Here is an 18,571-nt window from a genome sequence, read left to right on the forward strand (position 1 = left end):
CCTGCTCTGCTGCGGCCTCGGCCGGGAAGCAGAGACTGACAGCCAGCACGGACACTCGGTCCTTTGAAGCATCCCATGAAAGGCTCAGCTCATGGAGCCCAAGGAGGTTGATTCACGTCAGAGGCAGGACAGGGCTCTGGTGGTGTGGTCTCAGCCAAGGGTGGGCCTGGCACAGCAACCCACGTTTTCCGCATGTGACCCTGCCACAGAGGCCACATTAGAGATGCCATTTCCAGAAGGAAATACTCCAGTCTGTGTCACCAACTCATCAAAGAAGAGGGAGACTGAGAATCCAAATGTGGAATCCAAATAAGCACACCCCCTCCCATTTTCAGGAGAGCCTAAACACGTCCTGTAGACACCAGTGCTATGTCCTTAATCAGCAGCGCTCAGCTTCAAGATGACAGCATTGGGGCAGGAGTGTAACTCAGTGATACAGGGCTTGTGTGACACACACAACATCCTGGGTTCAATCCTCGACACCACAAAAACAGACGTCCCTACTCCCCCCAAAGACTCTGACACCAGTATGAAAAGAGCACATCCACTGTGAGAATCAAGGAGCCCAGGTGTAGTAGCTTCTGTGAGCTTTGTGACCACGACCTGTCTGGCCTGGCTCATTCATCTCTAAGTCTGAGGCAATCACTTCTGTTCATCAGCTCCGTTTTTCACATGAATGAATGAATGAATGAATGTGTTTTTCACATGAATGAATGAAGTGTTTTTCCACATAGACTGACTCCTTTTGGGCATCCTTCACATAGGATTCTACTGTTACACGCCCCGCCACACCCTGTCATTGAGCAGCTAACAGCCTCTTTCCATGGCTGGCCTATAGCTTCTGCCCCATTGCCACAGACGTAGACAAAATAGATAAGCAGGCTCCACATAAGCAGGCTGGTGTTTTACCCAAAGCATGTGACACGCCCCCAACTAGATGAGTGGGCTCGAAGCTTCTGTGTGTGTGGGGGGGGTCTGTGTAAGAATAAGAACAGCTCATCAGGTGTGGTGACGCATGCCTATAATCGGAACACGTGGGAGGTAGGGGCAGTCAGAATAACCAGGAGTCAAAGGCCAGCCTCTAACACATGGCGAGCTGGTGGCCAGCCTGGGTTACATGAGACCCCATCTCAGAAGCAAACAAAGCAGCACGAGCGACTCATACACAGTCAGAAGAGCCAGCTCAGTGACAGGAGCCGGCCACATTGCTCTGCAGTGAACTGCTCACAGAGCCAGCCAACCATCCATGAAGTAGGCAGAGGAGCGGGTGACTACCCAATGGGAACAACTCCTCACACGAGAGAGTGAGTTTCGGTGACCCCGGAAGTAAAAAGGAAGGATCCTGACCACGCGGCCTGAAATACGAGCTTTGCAAGCAGGGACCCTCAGTGGCCCAGGGGCTAGCTTGCATTAGCTGGTAAAGTAATGACTGGTGGGAGAGGAAATGATCTCTCTGCCCTCGGAGGAGCCGGCAGGCCACGGGGGATGAAGCCCAGCGTCCTGCACCCGCTGCATACACAGATGCTCTATCTACCACGTGCCGCACCGCATGCCCAGCGTCCTGCACCCGCTGCATACACAGATGCTCTATCTACCACGTGCCGCACCGCATGCCCAGCGTCCTGCACCCGCTGCATACACAGATGCTCTATCTACCACGTGCCGCACCGCATGCCCAGCGTCCTGCACCCGCTGCATACACAGATGCTCTATCTACCACGTGCCGCACCGCATGCCCAGCGTCCTGCACCCGCTGCATACACAGATGCTCTATCTACCACGTGCCGCACCGCATGCCCAGCCCCACTCACCCCAGTTCTTCACAGAAGGTCACCAGGGCGTCAAAGGCCAGCAGGGTGGCTTTATCAGATGCTTTGCTCCCTCTCTTTTCCTGCAGAGAGAAGCAACCACTTAGTCCCCCAGAGTCACAGCGTGCGCTCTCACAGCAAGTGCGAACGAGAAAACACAAAAGGACAAGAGAGGCGCTCAGCAAGCAGTGCCCAGGCCTGTCGATAGTCAGCACCTCCAGGCCTGTCGATAGTCAGCACCTCCAGGCCTGTCGATAGTCAGCACCTCCAGGCCTGTCGATAGTCAGCACCTCCAGGCCTGTCGATAGTCAGCACCTCCAGGCCTGTCGATAGTCAGCACCTCCAGGCCTGTCGATAGTCAGCACCTCCAGGCCTGTCGATAGTCAGCACCTCCAGGCCTGTCGATAGTCAGCACCTCCAGGCCTGTCGATAGTCAGCACCTCCAGGCCTGTCGATAGTCAGCACCTCCAGGCCTGTCGATAGTCAGCACCTCCAGGCCTGTCGATAGTCAGCACCTCCAGGCCTGTCGATAGTCAGCACCTCCAGGCCTGTCGATAGTCAGCACCTCCAGGCCTGTCGATAGTCAGCACCTCCAGGCCTGTCGATAGTCAGCACCTCCAGGCCTGTCGATAGTCAGCACCTCCAGGTCTGTCGATAGTCAGCACCTCCACGACTGCCCTGGACTTTCTGGGACGGGAGCATTTGAGAGCTGTCATTTCCAAAAAAAAAGCGATTCTCAAGCAATGGGCCCTGGACCGACATTTGGGAAATTATGATTCCACCCAGTGTAAACAATGAATTCAGGGTTGAGCCCTTACACATCTATGAACATATATGCTAATGTACATACCAGAGAATACAACCTGTTAGTCTTGGGCAGATAAGATCGTGCATATTGGTCCTTTCTGTATTTATTGCCAAAAGTTCCTTTGAAAAATATCAACTTAGGGTCAGTGAGATGGCTAACTTACTGGGTAGGCACTTGCCACTGAGCCTGACTCTCTGAGCTCAGCATCCACACGCAGAAGGAGGGACCTGACTCCTACAAGTGTTCTCTGACCTCACAAGTACTCATGGCATAGGCTCATACCCAATAAATAAATGTAAGAAAAAAATTCTCACCTTAGAGGGGCTGGAGAGATGGTTCAGTGGTCAAGAGCACTGGCTGCTCTTGCAAGAGGACCTAGATTCAAACCCCAGCACCCACATGGTGGCTCACAACCATCTGCAACCCCAGTTCTAGGGGATCCACCCCTCTTCTGGCCTCTTTGGGAACCAGGCACACATGTGGTACATGTACATACATGTACACACATGCAAGTGAATACTTACGAACATCAAATAAAGCCTAAAATTTAAATAAAAATACAGAAAATGGATACCTGAAGCAATATTGACTTTTTATGTTTAGGTCATTCAACACCCCCCCCCAAATATACACACAAAAACGCAAAAATGCACACTTCGTGGGAAGCGGCAACAACAAAGGGCCCTGAGAGCATAAAAATAAGCAGTTAATGACTGCATGTGTGCAGAGGTAATCATGAAACCCATTACTTTGTATGCTAGTCTACAAAAAGTGTTAGGGTGTCCGACAGATAGCTTGGCAGTTACGAGTACTCGCTGCTCTTGTGGAGGAGCACCCACACACTAATCTCACAGCCATCTGTAAGTCTAGTCCCAAGGGATCGGATGCCCTCTTCTGGCCTCCTGAAGCACACTCATGTACATAAACAGTAAGACAGAAAAGTCTTATTCATTTTTAACTAGTGTGCATGAATGTTTTGCCTGCATGTGTTGGTGCACACCACTGGTGTGCCTGGTGCCCAGAGGCCAGAAGAGCATCAGTTCCCCTGGAACTGGAGTTACAAGTAGTTGTGAGCTGCCCTGTGGGTGCTGGGAATCGAACCAGGGTCTTCTCCAAGAGCAGCCAGGACTCCTAACTACTGAGCCATCTCTCCAGCCCCATCTTTGTTGATGTTGTTGTGTTTTGTTTCTTTATTTTGGTTTTGCAAGACAGGGTTTCTCTGTGTAACAGTCCTGGCTGTCCTGGAACTCAGTCTATAGATACGGCTGGCCCTGAACTCTAAGAAATCTGCCTGTCTGTGCCTCCTGAGTGCTGAGATTAAAGGCATGCATGCTTGCTGATTTTTTTTTTTTTGTTTTTTGTTTTTTTTTGGTTTTTTCGAGACAGGGTTTCTCTGTATTGTCTTGGAGCCTGTCCTGGAACTTGCTCTGTAGACCAGGCTTGGTCTCGAACTCACAGAGATCCCCTGCCTCTGCCTCCCGAGTGCTGGGATTAAAGGCGTGCGCCACCAACGCCCGGCGCTGATTTTTTTTTTTTTTTATGTTAGTTAGGAACCTAGCACAGTGACACAGCAATTGCCTAGCAGTCACCAGAACCTGGGTTCAAACCCCGGCAATACTGATTATTATGTGCAGTGCTAGGGATTAAACTGGGGCTTCCTCCATGCACGTTAGGCCAGAGTCCGACCACAAAGCTGTACCTGGAGCCCCAAATTTCTTGTGATAGCAGTCTTTTCCTCATTGCGGCTATGTCAACACAGTTCCAAGCTGAACCACAGGGTTACAGTTTCTTATTTCCCTTTCCTACTGCACTGTCTCCTCTGAGACAGTTCCTTCTCCCTGCCCTGGCTTTAGATGTCAGCGTTTCACTAGTTCACCCTGAATGCTCTGACATGACAGATAACTCATTTCCACAGGAGCCCGAGGTTGTCGGTCATTTTGACTTTTGAAACCCTTCTTGAGCCCCGCCTGCAGCAGTGTCTCTGACTTTGCTCCAGGCCAGCACCCGGCTGCTTTCTGGCTTTCTTCACACGAGCTTGGCGAGCATCTGGCCTCCAGAGCCATCTCCCCAGCACAGAGGGCGGTCTTCCTGTTTTAACTTTTTTATGTATATGGGTGTTTTGCCTGTGTGTATCTGTGCACCACACATACTCCTGGTGCCCTTAGAGGCCAGAAAAGGGCATCAGATCCCCTGAAGATGACGTTAGAGATGGTTGTGAGTGCCATATGGGTGCCCTAAACTACTGAGCCATCTCTTCAGCCCCAGGTTTTGCATGTATTTTTGCATACGTGTTTAAAGATTGATTTATTTATGAGTGTTGCTTTGTCTTTGTGTATGGATGTTTTACCTTCATTTCTGTATACTATGTGCATGCAGTGCCCAAGGAGACCAGAAGAGGGCACTGAATTCTTCGGGAATGAAGTCACTGAGCTATCTCTGACCCCAGGTTTTGTTTTTTATGAAGTCTCTTTTTTTTTTTTTTTTTTTTTTGGTTTTTCGAGACAGGGCTTCTCTATGATTTTGGAGGTTGGCCTCGAACTCACAGAGATCCACCTGCCTCTGGTGGATCTGTGCTGGGATTAAAGGCGTGTGCCACCAACGCCTGGCTTTTATGAAGTCTTATAGATTAGGGTTTTCTAAGCAGACATTTGCCTTTTCTTTCTCTGTTTTTGTTTTGCTTCTTTTTTTAAAGATGTATTTATTTATTACATATACAGTGTTCTACCTACATGCCAGAAGAGGGTACCAGATCTCATTACAGATGGTTGTGAGCCACCATGTGGTTGCTGGGAATTGAACTCAGGACCTCTGGAAGAGCAGCCAGTGCTCTTAACCTCTGAGCCATCTCTCCAGCCAATGTTTTGCTTCAGGAGATACAGTTTCATTCTGTCTTCTAGGCTGGCCTCTCCTCTCAGCCTCCTGAGAACCGGGCTATCTCTGGCTAACATTCCTGAGAGCCGGGCTATATCTGCACAACTGGTTGACATTCCTGCTTGCTTCTTCCCTCCTGTTCTCCTTACTCTCGTGAGTTTATCCCTTTATTCCTCTATTATCACTTGGGTGGGGATCAGAAATAATTGCATACAATTGTGTGTGTGTGTGTGTGTGTGTGTGTGTGTGGAGGTGCCCAGAAGAGGCTGACGCCCTGGAGGTGAAGTCACACGTGGTTGGAATGTGTGTATGTGTATGTGAGTGTGTGTGTGTGTGTGTGGACAGGTGCCCAGAAGAGGGAGGTAAAGTTACACGTGGTTGGAGTCTGTGTGTGTGTGTGTAGGTGCCCAGAAGAGGCTGACGCTCTGGAGGTGAAGTCACACGTGGTTGGAGGGGCCTGAGATAAGAACTCAAGTTTTCTGCAAGAGCAGCAAGGACTTGTAACCTCTGAGCCATCTCTCCAGCCCTTTTCTCTTTTTAAAAATTACCACATATCCATTAGCAAACACGGCAAGTCTGTCGCGTTTGTGTACACGTGTAGCATGTACTCTGCTCATGCTCACAGTCACGTAGAGCGTGGCAGGGGTCAGCGTTGGATGTCCTCCTCTATCGCCCTTGACATATATCGGCTAGACTGGCCAGGGGCCCGGGGCCCAATAGCCCAGCCTCCTTGCTGTGTACAAGCATCATCTGATTACCGTCTTACTTCTCGGCTAGACTGCTATAGTGTGAGTAGACACCACACAATCGGGGTTCGTTTCTGGGTTTTGTTTTGTTTGCTTCCCGTGGTGCTGGGAACTGAACTTGGCCTCACAAGTGTGCGGTGTGAGCTCTAATGTTGAGCTGTAAAATTAAGAGTAAAATAGTTTATGTTCTTGGGAGAAGAAAAAAATCATCTCGATTTATTTATTCGTTTGTTTGTTTTGGTTTTTCAAGACAAGGTTTCTCTGTATGTAGCCCTGTCCTGGACCTCACTTTGTAGACCAGGCTAGCCTAAAACTCAGAGATCCACCTGCCTCTGCCCCCCATGTGCTGGAATTAAAGGCGTGTGCCACCATGCCTGGCGACTTTTTTTTGAAATTCCCATGCTTTGGCATGGTGCGACCACCACTGTGCATGTGGAGGTCAGAGACAGCTTGCAGGAGTCTGCTCTCTCCTTCCACCATTTAGGTGCTGGGATCCATCTCAGTTTATCCGTTTTGGTAGCAGTCAAATCACATTTATCTGCTAAGCCATCTTGTCAGGCCGTAACTCAAGATTTTTAAAAGCAAAAACAACTGGGCATGGTATCAAACTCAGGAGACAGAGGCAGGGAGATTGAGTGTCAAGGTCAACCAAAGTTATGTAGTGACTTCCAGGTCAACCTAGTCCTCATAACAAATGCTTGTCCCAAAAACCTCGCTCTGTAACCAGGATGGCCTTAAACTCACAGAGATCCACCTGCCTCTGTCTCTTGAGTGCTAGGATTAAAGGCGTGTGCCACCAACACCAGGCCTGCTTTGGGCTTTCTATCAATAATTGAATAACCAGAAAAAATTAAGTGGTTAAAGAAAAAAAAAAAACAGAGAACATTTAATCACAGTACTCGGGAAACAGAGGCAGACGGATGTCTGTGAGATGATGACCAGCCTGGTCTATAAGAGCTAGTTCCAGGACAGCCTCCAAAGCTAGAGAAACCCTGTCTCCAAAAACCAAAAAAAAAAAAAAAAAAAAAAAAAAAAAAGCCAAACAAACAAACAAAAAACAGAGACCATGTAAAAACACTTCTGTAACAAAGCTCACTAAAATAGGACAGGAGCCGGGCGTTGGTGGCGCACGCCTTTAATCCCAGCACAGGGGAGGCAGAGGCAGGTGGATCTCTGTGAGTTCGAGACCAGCCTGGTCTACAGAGTGAGTTCCAGGACAGCCTCCAAAACAATACAGAGAAACCCTGTCTCGAAAAAACCAAAAAATAAAAATAAAAAATAAAAAAAATAAAATAAAATAGGACAGGAATGAGTCTGACCGCATTTAAGAGCACATACACAAGATGATATTCAGGTAAGCTAAACACTGACAAAGAGAAGTCCTAACCCAGCTTTGCCGCCAGCAGCCTGCTCACCACACACACATACCAGTTCCCCTTGGGTATGCTGCCCTCTAGTTTACAGACGCTCTCTCTGGGCTCACAACGGTGGATTCAGACAACATGGGCATCTACTGCCCAGGACTTACCTGAAGTTTGGCTATTTCCTTTCTGATGAGAAAGCTGACTTGGTCTCGGTCACTCCTAGAGTAATAGAGACGACACCAGGATGGTTTCCCATCCCTGCCAGCACGGCCAGACTCCTGGTAGTAGCCAGCCATGGACTTGGCAATATTCCAGTGGGCAACAAACCTGTAGGACACGAAAGGACAAGGTGCATGATGGGAGAGCAGGGTGCTCCAGGGAGGAGTGATCCAGCCAGGAGACGCTCTTCCTCTCTGGTGGCCAGCTACAGGGGAACTAACACCCAAGACACAGACCCCAGAGTGCATCAGAGCTGGTTGGGTGACACACCTTGCCCTCAACAGGCCTCTCTGCCATAGAGCAGCCCAACTTAGAGGCCACAGCACCATTATGGGAGAAATTCTAAAATATGACAAAATAAAACAAAACAGAAACAACAGCCAGGCCTGAGGGGATGGCCCAATGGCTAAGAGCACTGGCTGTCCTGCCAGAGACTAGGATGTGAGTCCCAGCACTCACAACCTTTAACTCCAGACACAGGGGATCCAATCCCTTCTTTTGGTCTCTGTAGGCACCAGGCACACCAGTGGTGCACAGACATACATGCAGGCAAAATACCCATACACACAAAATAAAAAGGGGGAAAAAAAAAACCCTTAAACCCAGAGGCCAGAATAAAACACCAGACTTAAGAACAGGCTGGGCAAACTAGGCGGTGGTGGCTCACTCCTTTGATCCCAGCACTTGGGAAACAGAGGGAGGTGGATCTCTGTGAGTTTGAGGTCTACAGAGAGTTCCAGGACAGCCAGGGCTGTTCCACAGTGAAACCCTGTCTTGAAAAACCAAAAATTCAGGCTAGGCATGCTGGCACACACCTTTAGCAAGAGCACCCAGGGGGCAAAGGCAGGTGCATCTGAGAGTATGAAGCCAACCTGGTCGGCTCTATATAGGGAGTGCCAGGCTAGCTAGGCCTACACAGTTAGACCCTGTCTCAATAAATAAAGATCAGAGGCTGGAGAGACAGCTCAGCAGTTAAGAACTGTACTGTTCCTGCAGAAGACCCCAGCTTTAAATGTTAGCACCCATGTTGAGTGTTCACAACTACATGTAACTCCAGCCCCAGATCTGACATACATTTCTGGCCTGTGTGTACTCCAGCACATGTTCACATGCACGTGCACACAATAAAGATAAAAGTAAAAAATATTGTTACTTATGAGTTGCATGACCTTATTTTATGCCCCTTTGGCGAAGGAAGAGGGTATTCACTAAGTACCTACTGTGCGCCGGGCGGTGGCGCATGCCTTTAATCCCAGCACTTGAGAGGCAGAGGCAGGCGGATCTCTGTGAGTTCGAGGCCAGCATGGTCTACAGAGTGAGTTCCAGGACAGCCTCCAAAGCCACAGAGAAACTCTGTCTCGAAAAACTAAAAAAAAAAAAAAAAAAAAAAGTACCTACTGTGCATCAGCCACTACGTTTCATTTGTTGGTGACCATTATGTGAGTTAGCTGACTGCAGAGATGATATAGGAGACCAGAGAGGCAAGTCTGTAAGAATACCATATGGAGCGAGGACTGGAGCCAAGGGAGTCTGACTTAAAGCTGACTGCTAATAAGCCACAGCAGACCAGGGTTCAACTCCTGACTCCAGTCCGTGTTTTCAAATGTGCAATCCCAGTGGTTACAGCGACTGATTCCCACTGGTGACACGCTGGGGGCTAATGGCACGTATGCAGAAGACGTGACTGTTGGTGGGAGGACAAAGGCTCCAGGCAGTAGTCCCTGAGCTTTCCCAGAGTCAAACCCTTTCTCAGCGTTGCCAGAGTGAGACTCAGGCGAAGATGAATCCTAGCTCTTGACTGTGGATGAACAGTAATAAGGTGTAAGCAATAAGATCTTCACTTGACTCCCTTGGGGAGGCTGAAATAGTTACTTTCTACCTGAAAGATGGGTGTGAACCAGATTGTTAGTGGATGACCTGACAGCACACTGCCAAGTTCCCTGGGTGGAGAACCAGGTCACCCAGAAACTGTCAGCATTCAGGCTATATCCTAGGGATTCCCCTGGTGGCCTTCCTCCTCACTGGCACTAAACAAGCACATGGACTTGGAACTTTGTACACAGCACCAGGCAATCCACTTTAAGCCACGCCCCAACTGGGAACATAAGGCAGGAATCAGAGCTTACCGGACATTAGCTTTGTCCACGCCCATCCCAAAACTGATGGTTGCAACAATTACAGGGACCTTCTCCTCCATCCACTCATTCTGTACCCGTGTTCTGTCAGGAGCCTTCAGTCCTGGAAAGGAGGGGAAGGTAATCAAGGAAAACTACTCACATTTCCCTTGGGTTTATCTTTGGGGTGTGAGAAGTTATCTTGGGTTGACACTGTCCTGGTCACTTAACTTATACCCTGAATTCATCACTTTTTATCCATATGACCACAAACCTAGCACGTAATCTCACAGAACCTGAACTAGCCAGCCAGGTATGGTGACACACGCCTTTAAGCCCAGCACTTGGGAGGCAGTGACAGGAGGATCTCTGAGTTCAAAGCTTGGTCTACATAGTGAGTTTCAGGACAGCCAGAGGTCCTGCTTCAAAAAAAAAAAACAAAACAAAACAAAAAAAAAAAGACAAAAATAAATAAAAAAACTTAGCCCATGAGTGGCACATAATATTCAGTAAACACGAGAGCCAAGGACTTAAGTCCATAGGTCTGCAAAGTCTGTGGTCTTTTTTTGTTTGTTTGTAATACCTGAGCCCACAAAAAACATCAACTGGGGCTGAAGAGAAGCCTCAACAGTTAAGAGCAACAGCTGTCCTTCCAGAGGACTGGCGTTCGATTTCCAGCACCCACATGGCAGCTCACAAGCATCTGGAATTCCAGTTCCACGGGATCGATGTCCTCTAATCTCTGTGGGCACTAGGCACGCAAGTGGTACACAGACAAGCTTGCAGCTAAAATACCCAGCCACATAAAAACAAAAGCCTTTGTCTGCCGGGCAGGCGGAGGGCAGAAGACAGAATCCCAGAGTCACAACTTTCTAGAGGACTGAAAAGGAAACAGAGCACCGTACTGTGCAGGCCCTAAGGGACAGGTGGTGTGCTAAAGAAGCGTGCGACAGTGAAGGGGACCTAGAGGCCTGGCCTCTTACCTGCGTGGTACGCCTTGGCGCTCACACCCCTGCTGCTGAGCTCCACAGCCAGCTGCTCACAAGCCTCTCTCGTCCTGCAATAGACAATGCCGCAGCCAGATAACGGCTGAGCAGGAAGACAAGAATCAGGGAAGGATGGCACAACCAAACCACTCACTAGGGCACGGCCTGCTTCGATAGCCCCACGCTCGGACTGAAGAGGGGGCCCAGTGGGTTAAGGGCACTGGCTGCTCTTCCAGAGGACCCGAGTTCAATTCCCAGCACCCACATGGCAGCTCACAGCTGTCTGAAACTCAAGTTCCAGGGGATCATGCATCCTCAGACGTATATGCAGGAAAAACACCAATGCACATACATAAATAGGTAATCTTAAAAAAAAAATAGGTAATCTTTAAAAAAAAAAAAGCCCCCTTTCTCTTGCCAATGTTCAGTGTCCTCTTAGGCTGAACAATCAACAGGGCTCATCATTTAAAATAAGCAGGACCAATCCTGGCATAGTGGTGCATGCCTTTTTTTTTGTTTGTTTGATTTTGGTTTTTGGAGACAGGGTTTCTCTGTATTGTTTTGGAGCCTGCCCTGGAACTCACTCTGTAGACCAGGCTGGCCTCGAACTCACAGAGATCCGCCTGCCTCTGTCTCCTGAGTGCTCGGACTAAAGGCTCACGTGGCACCAAAGCCCAGTGTGTGGTACATGCCTTTAATCCCAGCAATAGAGACCAGGCAAATCTCTGACAAAGCCAACCTGATCTACATTAGGGTACACAGTGAGACCCAGCATTGTAATAATAATAATAATAATGATAAAAGGGCCAGGTGGTGGTGGTGCACGCCTTTAATCCCAGCACTCAGGAGGCAGAGGCAGGTGGATCTCTGTGAGTTCGAGGCCGGGCTGGACCGATAGCCTCCGAAACAACACAGAGAAACCCTGTCTCATAAAAACCAAAAAAAAAAAAAAAAAAAAAATAATAATAATAATAATAATAAAAGGACCAAAGTAAGAATCCAAAACCCAGTCTTTCTAATGCCCCTGCCTCCTCTCTGAAACCCTGTGCAGCCTGCCAAACATACAAGGACTGTTCACCTGACTCCCACAGAGAATCCCAGTAAGGAAGGTAAATGCTAAGTTTAGAAAGGGGGAAACTCTTTGTACACATGTTTTAAGGAGCCTAGCTAAGAAGACTAGAGAAAGAGGGCTTTGAAAACAGCAGCTGTGTCTGTGCTACAGACAGCACTTAGGAACCCCCACCCCAGACCTCACCCCTTTATCAGCTTTCTGTCCAAGAGCCTTCAGGCAGAAGTCCCTCAGGTTGCCATAGAGGTCAGGAATGAGTTCCTTGAACTGCACATCATAGAAGAGATTGGCCCGGAAGCAGGGAGTCTTGAAAGAGGCCACTGGTTGCTTCAAGTGTAGGGATGCAAACACATCCTCTTGAACCTGCGGGGTGGCTGTAGCAGTCAGAGCCACACACGGGGCATGTGCCAGGCGGGAACGTAGAGCACCCAGACGCAAATAGTCAGGCCGGAAGTCATGTCCCCACTGGGAAACACAATGAGCTTCATCCACCACCAAGTAGGAGAGCAGGTTTCGGGATATGAGGGAATTCAGGGTGGGCTGGAAGGAGGCTGAAGCTGCCATCTCCGGGGTGATGTACAAAAGTTTGGTTCGAGGTTTGTCTCGCTCCAGGTCAGACAGCAGCTCCTTCCTCTCCTGTGCTGACAGCTTCGAGTTCAGGGAACTGACTTGTACCTTCAAGGCCAGCAGGTGGTCTATCTGGTCCTGAGAGTAGAGGAGAATATGCAGTGGACATCAGTAGCCCTCAGGACCAGGCAGTAAGCACAGCAGCATCTTACGCCCAGACCACGAGCCTTCTCCTGCACTCCAATGGATCTTCTCGTTGCCCAGAACGGACAGAAGAATGGAGGGAGGACAAGCTTTGAGTCAAGACCTGGGTGTACTGCTGGCTCCCGTAACTGCCACCTGCTCTCCAAGTCAGGTCATTCTCATTCGCCATCTGTACCCTCACTCCCACCACAGTAACTACAGAGTAGGATTGTGACCACAGGTGATATGGTGGCATGTGCCTATAATCTCAGCACTTCAGATGGAGAAGCAAGAGGACCAGGAGTCTGAGGCTAGCTCCACCTACATGTTAAGTGCGGGGCCAGCCCAGGCTACAGGGGACCCTGCCTCAAAAGATAAAAAAGAAAGAATGAAGCCAGGTATGATGCCACATGCCTTTAAACTCAGGGGGCAGAAGCAGGCGGTTTTCTGAGTTCGAGGCTAGCCTGGTCTACATAGTGAGTTTCAGGACAGCCAGGGCTGCAGAGAAACCCTGACTCTAAAACAGAGAAGGAAAAAAGTGAGTGAAATGGATGCACATAAAAGCTCTTGGCGCAAAGCCTGGACAGAGTGAACATCCGCTAAATGTTCCCGCTGCTCTCCAGTCTCTGCCTATGAGGTACACGGCTCCTAACCCATGGTTGTGCTTCCTCAATGCCACCTGCGGGCACTGAATACAGCCAGAACATCTGCAGAACAGACACTAACAAAAGTTTCAGTTTCTCTCCATTTTTTTCTGTTGTACATCCCCATATCTGTGTCAAAATAAAACACCAGGCACTCTCCAATATCAATTAAAAAATAATTTACTTATTTTAATTTTATGTGCGTTGGTGTTTTGCCTACATGTATGTCTGTGTGACGGTGCTGGATCCCTGAAACTGGAGTTAGACAGTTGTGAGTTGCCATGTGGGTGCTGGGAATTGAACCTGGGTCCTCTGGAAGAGCAGCCAGTGCTCCTAACCTCTGAGCCATCTCTCCAGGTCTCCCTATATCAATTTGTTGATGTACCATTCATATCTTCTTTCTGTTATGAGTACACACAGGAGGGAATGTATGCATGTAGAGGTATGGTTGAACACTGGTTTTGGAGAATAAACAACAGAAGCAAGGAACTTCAACCAGATGGAGCAGCGCTCGCCTTTAATCCCAGCACTCAGGGGACACAGGCAGGAGGATCTCTGTGAGTTCAAGGCCAGCTTATCTATAGTACTCAAAGTCAGCCAGGGCTGCACAATAATACCCTGTCTCAAACAGGTAAAAACAAACAGAAACAAAAAAATTCAAAGACTCATTGTGACCCACCACAATGATATGCACTAGTGGAAAACCCCACATTTGGGCAATAGAGAAACTCAGTATAGTTACTGAGCAAATCAGAGAGGCAAAGGCCAAATAAAGAAGTGAAATTTCTGTAAGTGTGTGTGTCTGTATGTGCGCGTGTGGGTGTGTGTCTGTCTGTCTGTATGTGTCTGAATGTATGTCTGTGTACAACATGAGTGAGTGCCTGGTGCCCGAGGAGGTGGTGAGAATTAATGTGGGTGCTAGGAATTGAACCCTGGTCCTTTGCAAGAACAAGTGCTCTTAACCACGGAGCCAACTCTCCAGCCCAATAGGTGGGATTTCTAGCTATAAAATCCTTTCTCTTCAAGGTGGGTCTGGTGCACAGGTGGCAGGGACAGAAGTTCAAATTTAGCCTAGGCTTAAACAAAAAACCACAAATGCCAGCAAGATGGATCTACAAGTAAGGGTGTCTGCTGAGTTTAATTTCCTGTATCCATATGGTGGAAGGAAGACAACCGATATAAATACAATGTAACAAAAATGTTCTTAAAAACATGTGTGACAGGGCCGGGCATTGGTGGTGCATGCCTTTAATCCCAGCACTTGGGAGGCAGAGGCAGGTGGATCTCTGTGAGTTCGAGGTCAGCCTGGACTACAGAGCGAGTTCCAGGACAGCCTCCAAAACAATACAGAGAAACCCTGTCTTGAAAAACCAAAAAACAAAAAACCATGTGTGACAGAATTAGGCAGGGGGGGCAAAGAGAACTAACAAGAGTGAGGGGCAAGAATAGGGCAGGGGAGTAAGGGAAGGGACTATATTCAACATGCCATATGCGCTTATCTGAAAACTGAACCAAAACAAACAAGCCAAAACTCCCTCTCCCTCATGACCCTTTTGGGATCTCTTGTCCACTCTCCCAAGACTCACCTGAATCAAAGCAATGAGAGGAGAGACGACGATGGTGATTCCTTTGGCCAACAGGGCAGGGAGCTGATAGCACAGAGATTTCCCTGCCCCTGTGGGCATGCATACAAAAACATCCTTGTCACCTGCAAAGACAGAAGATGACATTCCAGTATGTCCTGCCTGCTTTTCCATGAAGACTGTTGAAAGAACAATTGTTGTTGTTGTTATTAAAGGGGGGTTCACCAATAGATGGCTACTAGAGGCAGTGGGGAAGGACTTACTTTTCTCTAAAGGGCTGGGGCACAGGGAGTTTGACAATGCTCCAGTGACTATATAGACGACACAAATTGAACTTTTTCAATGGTTTGTTTGGGGGGTGGGAAGGTCATAAAGGTGGGGGGCAGACCTGGGAGGACTGGAAAGTAAGGGTAATAGGGTACATTTTGTGAAATTCCCAAATTACCAATCAGAATATTAAAATTAAGCCAGGCAGTAGTGGTGCACGCCTTTAGTTCCAGCACTCAGGAGGCAGAGACAGATAGATCTCTGTGAGTTCGAGGCCAGCCTGGTCTAAAGAGCGAGTTCCAGGACAGCTAGGACTGTTACACAGAGAAACCCTGTCTCAAAAAAAAAAAAAAATTAAATGTAAAAAAGGAACCTGCTATGTGGGCTGAGCTGGCTTTGAACATGCATGACCCTCCTGACCCTGTTTGCCAAATGCTGGGATTACAGACCTGGATGGCTAAGTCTGGCCCTGGTGGTTACAAATCAAATGAAAATATTAGGAAAGCATTTGGCTGAGTGTCTGCACATGGGACCATCTCAGTGTAACGTTTATTCCCTTCCCCGCCATTTCTATGTAAAGGGCAAGGACCTTGGGAGACATAGACATTCAGACAAACTGCTTCTAACAGTGGCGCTGTGGCCTGCATTGGTGGTGGAGTGGGGGGCATAGCTGCTTCCCGGTACTTCTAGCAATGGTACTGTGGTGGCTGAAGAGCTCCATTGTGTCACAGGCAGCCATCTCGTACTTAACTGCAGCTTGCCTCTGACTCAAGTTCCTGGAAGGTAAGTTCCCAGCAACCCTGACTCCTTGACTTCCACCAGAAATGCACAGCTATGGGCATCTGCTTGTTGTGATGACTGCCTGCTGATACTGGCTTCATAATTTGTTTATGCAGATATTCAAGGTCTTTTTTTTTTTCTTTTCTTTTGGTTTTTTGAGACAAGTTTTCTCTGTAGCTTTGGAGCCTGTCTGGAACTCACTCTGTAGATCAGACTGGCCTCGAACTCACAGAGATCCGCCTGCCTCTGCTTCCCAGGCTCAAGGTCTATTCTGAGGTCACCCTAACCGTCTAATCTGGGCAGATTGAAACAGTGCTTGTGGATTTTGCCTTTAAAAGCCCTTCCTTCTCCCACCTCTAGGTGGCATGTCTCCGATCTGGGTTAGAGACTGTGGCCCTGCTAGCAGCTTCGATAAATTTGGCTAATTACAATCCAAATTGAGTCTAGGGATCTTTTCTTGGTGTTCTCGAACTCCTGAACAGTGCTAAAAAAAAAAAAGATCTACAAAGTGTATTCCAGGACAGCCAAGGATCCACAGAGAAAGCCTGTCTTGGGGGAGGAAGGGCAAAGAGAGGAAGAGCCAGGCATGGTGGTGCATGCCTTTAATCCCGGTGCCCAGGAGGCAGAGGCAGGCGGATCTCTGTGAGTCTGAGGCCAGCCTGGTCTACAGAGCGAGTTCCAGGCCAGTTAAGCAGCCAAGGCCACTTAGTGAGAACCTGTTTCCAAAAAAGAATGATACAAAGATTAAGTAGTCTTCAGTTTCTGGGACATGAGTGTTTGGATTGAACAGCCAGGGAAGCAGAATACTGGGCACATCTGTGAACTAATGCAAGGTAATTTTTATCACTCAGAAGTCTGTTTATAAACATATTATTGCTAGTCAGTGGAGGCTCACGCCTTTAATCCCAGGACTCTGGAGGCAGAGGCAAGTAGATGTCTAAATCCTAAGCCTGCTGGTCTACATAGTGAGTTCCAGAACAGCCAGGGCTACAGAGAGAAACCTATCTTGAAAAACAAAAAGAAAAAAATGTTAAAAAATAAACATATCATTAATATGACACTGCTACTCCCACCTGGACAACTTCAGCCCCCTTATCTCCAGCTACAGTATTGTACTCCCCTCTATCTGGAACTCAAACTACCCAGTCTTCAGTGAGACGGTTACACAGGTCAATATCAAGATTAGGCATCGCTGCCACCCTTGGTACTAACTACATACAAACAAGAATGGGCGTCTAGGAACAGACTTCAAAGACGATCTGTACGTCTTGCTATGAATAAAAAACAAAAAACCCAGAACAAGTGTGGGTGGTTCTGTTATTAAAACTCCAACTCTGGCTAGGCAGTAGTGGCGACTGCCTTTAATCCCAGCACTTGGGAAGCAGAGGCAGGCAGATCTCTGTGAGTCTGAGGCCAGCCTGGTCTACAGAGCGAGTTCCAGGCCAGGCTCCAAAAGCTTTAGAAACCCTGTCTCAAAAACCAAAACAAAAACCTCCAAGTCTGTATACACCCAGACACGATGTCCCACACCTGTAATCCCAGTACTTAACAATCCAGAGGCAGAAGGATGGGCTCAAATTTGAGGTCAGCCAGATGCACACAGGGAGTTACAAGCCAGTTAGGGCTACACAGACTGTCAATAAATAAATAAGAAACAGAAACCCATCACCAGCAAACACCCCTTAGCTTCGGTTGTGAAAGATTTCCAAGCCAGTGGGAGGGTGACCACGGGTGACCAGCTGGGAAGTGTCAAGGAGAGGGTGTCGTGTTACAGCGCCACTACAGTATGGCCAGGAGTGTGCAGAACAGGACAGGTTACCTTTCGCTACAGCCATGGTGGCTCTCTCCTGTAAAGGTGTCTTAAAAGAATCAAATCCAAAGACTTTCTTCAGGGTGCTCCGGACTCGCCGCTCCCGGTCCAAGGGAGTGGAGACAGGGTGGGCGCTCATTTTAGCAAAAAAAGCAGCAGCCAAAAGGGTTAACAAGCAAAGGCGGTCAAAAAAGGCTGTCACGAAAAATGCTCCGCTCCACTTTAAAATACTGCCGGTGTCCCCTCTGTCATCATAACCTGCTTGCTACGTTACACTTAAACATATCATTCTCACGCGGTGAAACCCAAGGTTGAATTGCTTCACGCAATACATTCCTGGAGGATGAAAAAAAATAAACAAACCAACCAACACTGAACTATCCCAGGCCAGTAGAAGAGACCTAGAAACTTGGACCACAACAAAAGCCCACAACCGTCTTCACAGCTGCCAGGAGAACGTGGAACCCTTTTTCTAGGGTCCTTGTTCTAGAAGCAGAGCCTTAGAGACCATTCGACCGGCCCCCGCCCCCACCTCCCTTCCCTGCTCTTCCTCTGAGCCCTCAAGCCAACCGCTTCCGCCCTCCACCAGCCGAATGCTCTCCCAAGATATCAGAGACCCGGCTCTTTCATGGGGGCTCTGCAGCTCCTCAAACGAACACGACACGCTAACTCTAACTCAGACGCCAGCCCGCTCCAGAAGCCAGCCCAGTAAGAGCCGCAAAGGCTTACTTCCGTCCCGCGCTGATGACGTC

General features: G+C 48.5%; 1 protein-coding gene across 2 annotated transcripts in view; it reads right to left on the minus strand.

Moving 5' to 3' along the window:
* The window catches only part of Recql5 (RecQ like helicase 5), a 46,825-nt gene extending 28,270 nt beyond the window's left edge, over positions 1-18,555 (minus strand). For both annotated transcript variants that reach the window (XM_040750060.1, XM_040750059.1), the window contains exons 1-7: positions 17,829-18,555; positions 14,966-15,087; positions 12,172-12,690; positions 10,914-11,019; positions 9,943-10,054; positions 7,762-7,924; positions 1,812-1,891 (exon numbers count right to left, since the gene is read on the minus strand). In XM_040750060.1, the coding sequence (XP_040605994.1) occupies positions 1,812-1,891; positions 7,762-7,924; positions 9,943-10,054; positions 10,914-11,019; positions 12,172-12,690; positions 14,966-15,087; positions 17,829-17,958 (1,232 nt within the window). In that variant the 5' untranslated portion in view covers positions 17,959-18,555. The remainder of the gene's footprint in view (positions 1-1,811; positions 1,892-7,761; positions 7,925-9,942; positions 10,055-10,913; positions 11,020-12,171; positions 12,691-14,965; positions 15,088-17,828) is intronic.
* Between the last annotated feature and the right edge of the window lie 16 nt (positions 18,556-18,571).

This window comes from Mesocricetus auratus, unplaced genomic scaffold, assembly GCF_017639785.1.
Source record: "Mesocricetus auratus isolate SY011 unplaced genomic scaffold, BCM_Maur_2.0 Super-Scaffold_100007, whole genome shotgun sequence".
Lineage (NCBI taxonomy): Eukaryota > Metazoa > Chordata > Mammalia > Rodentia > Cricetidae > Mesocricetus > Mesocricetus auratus.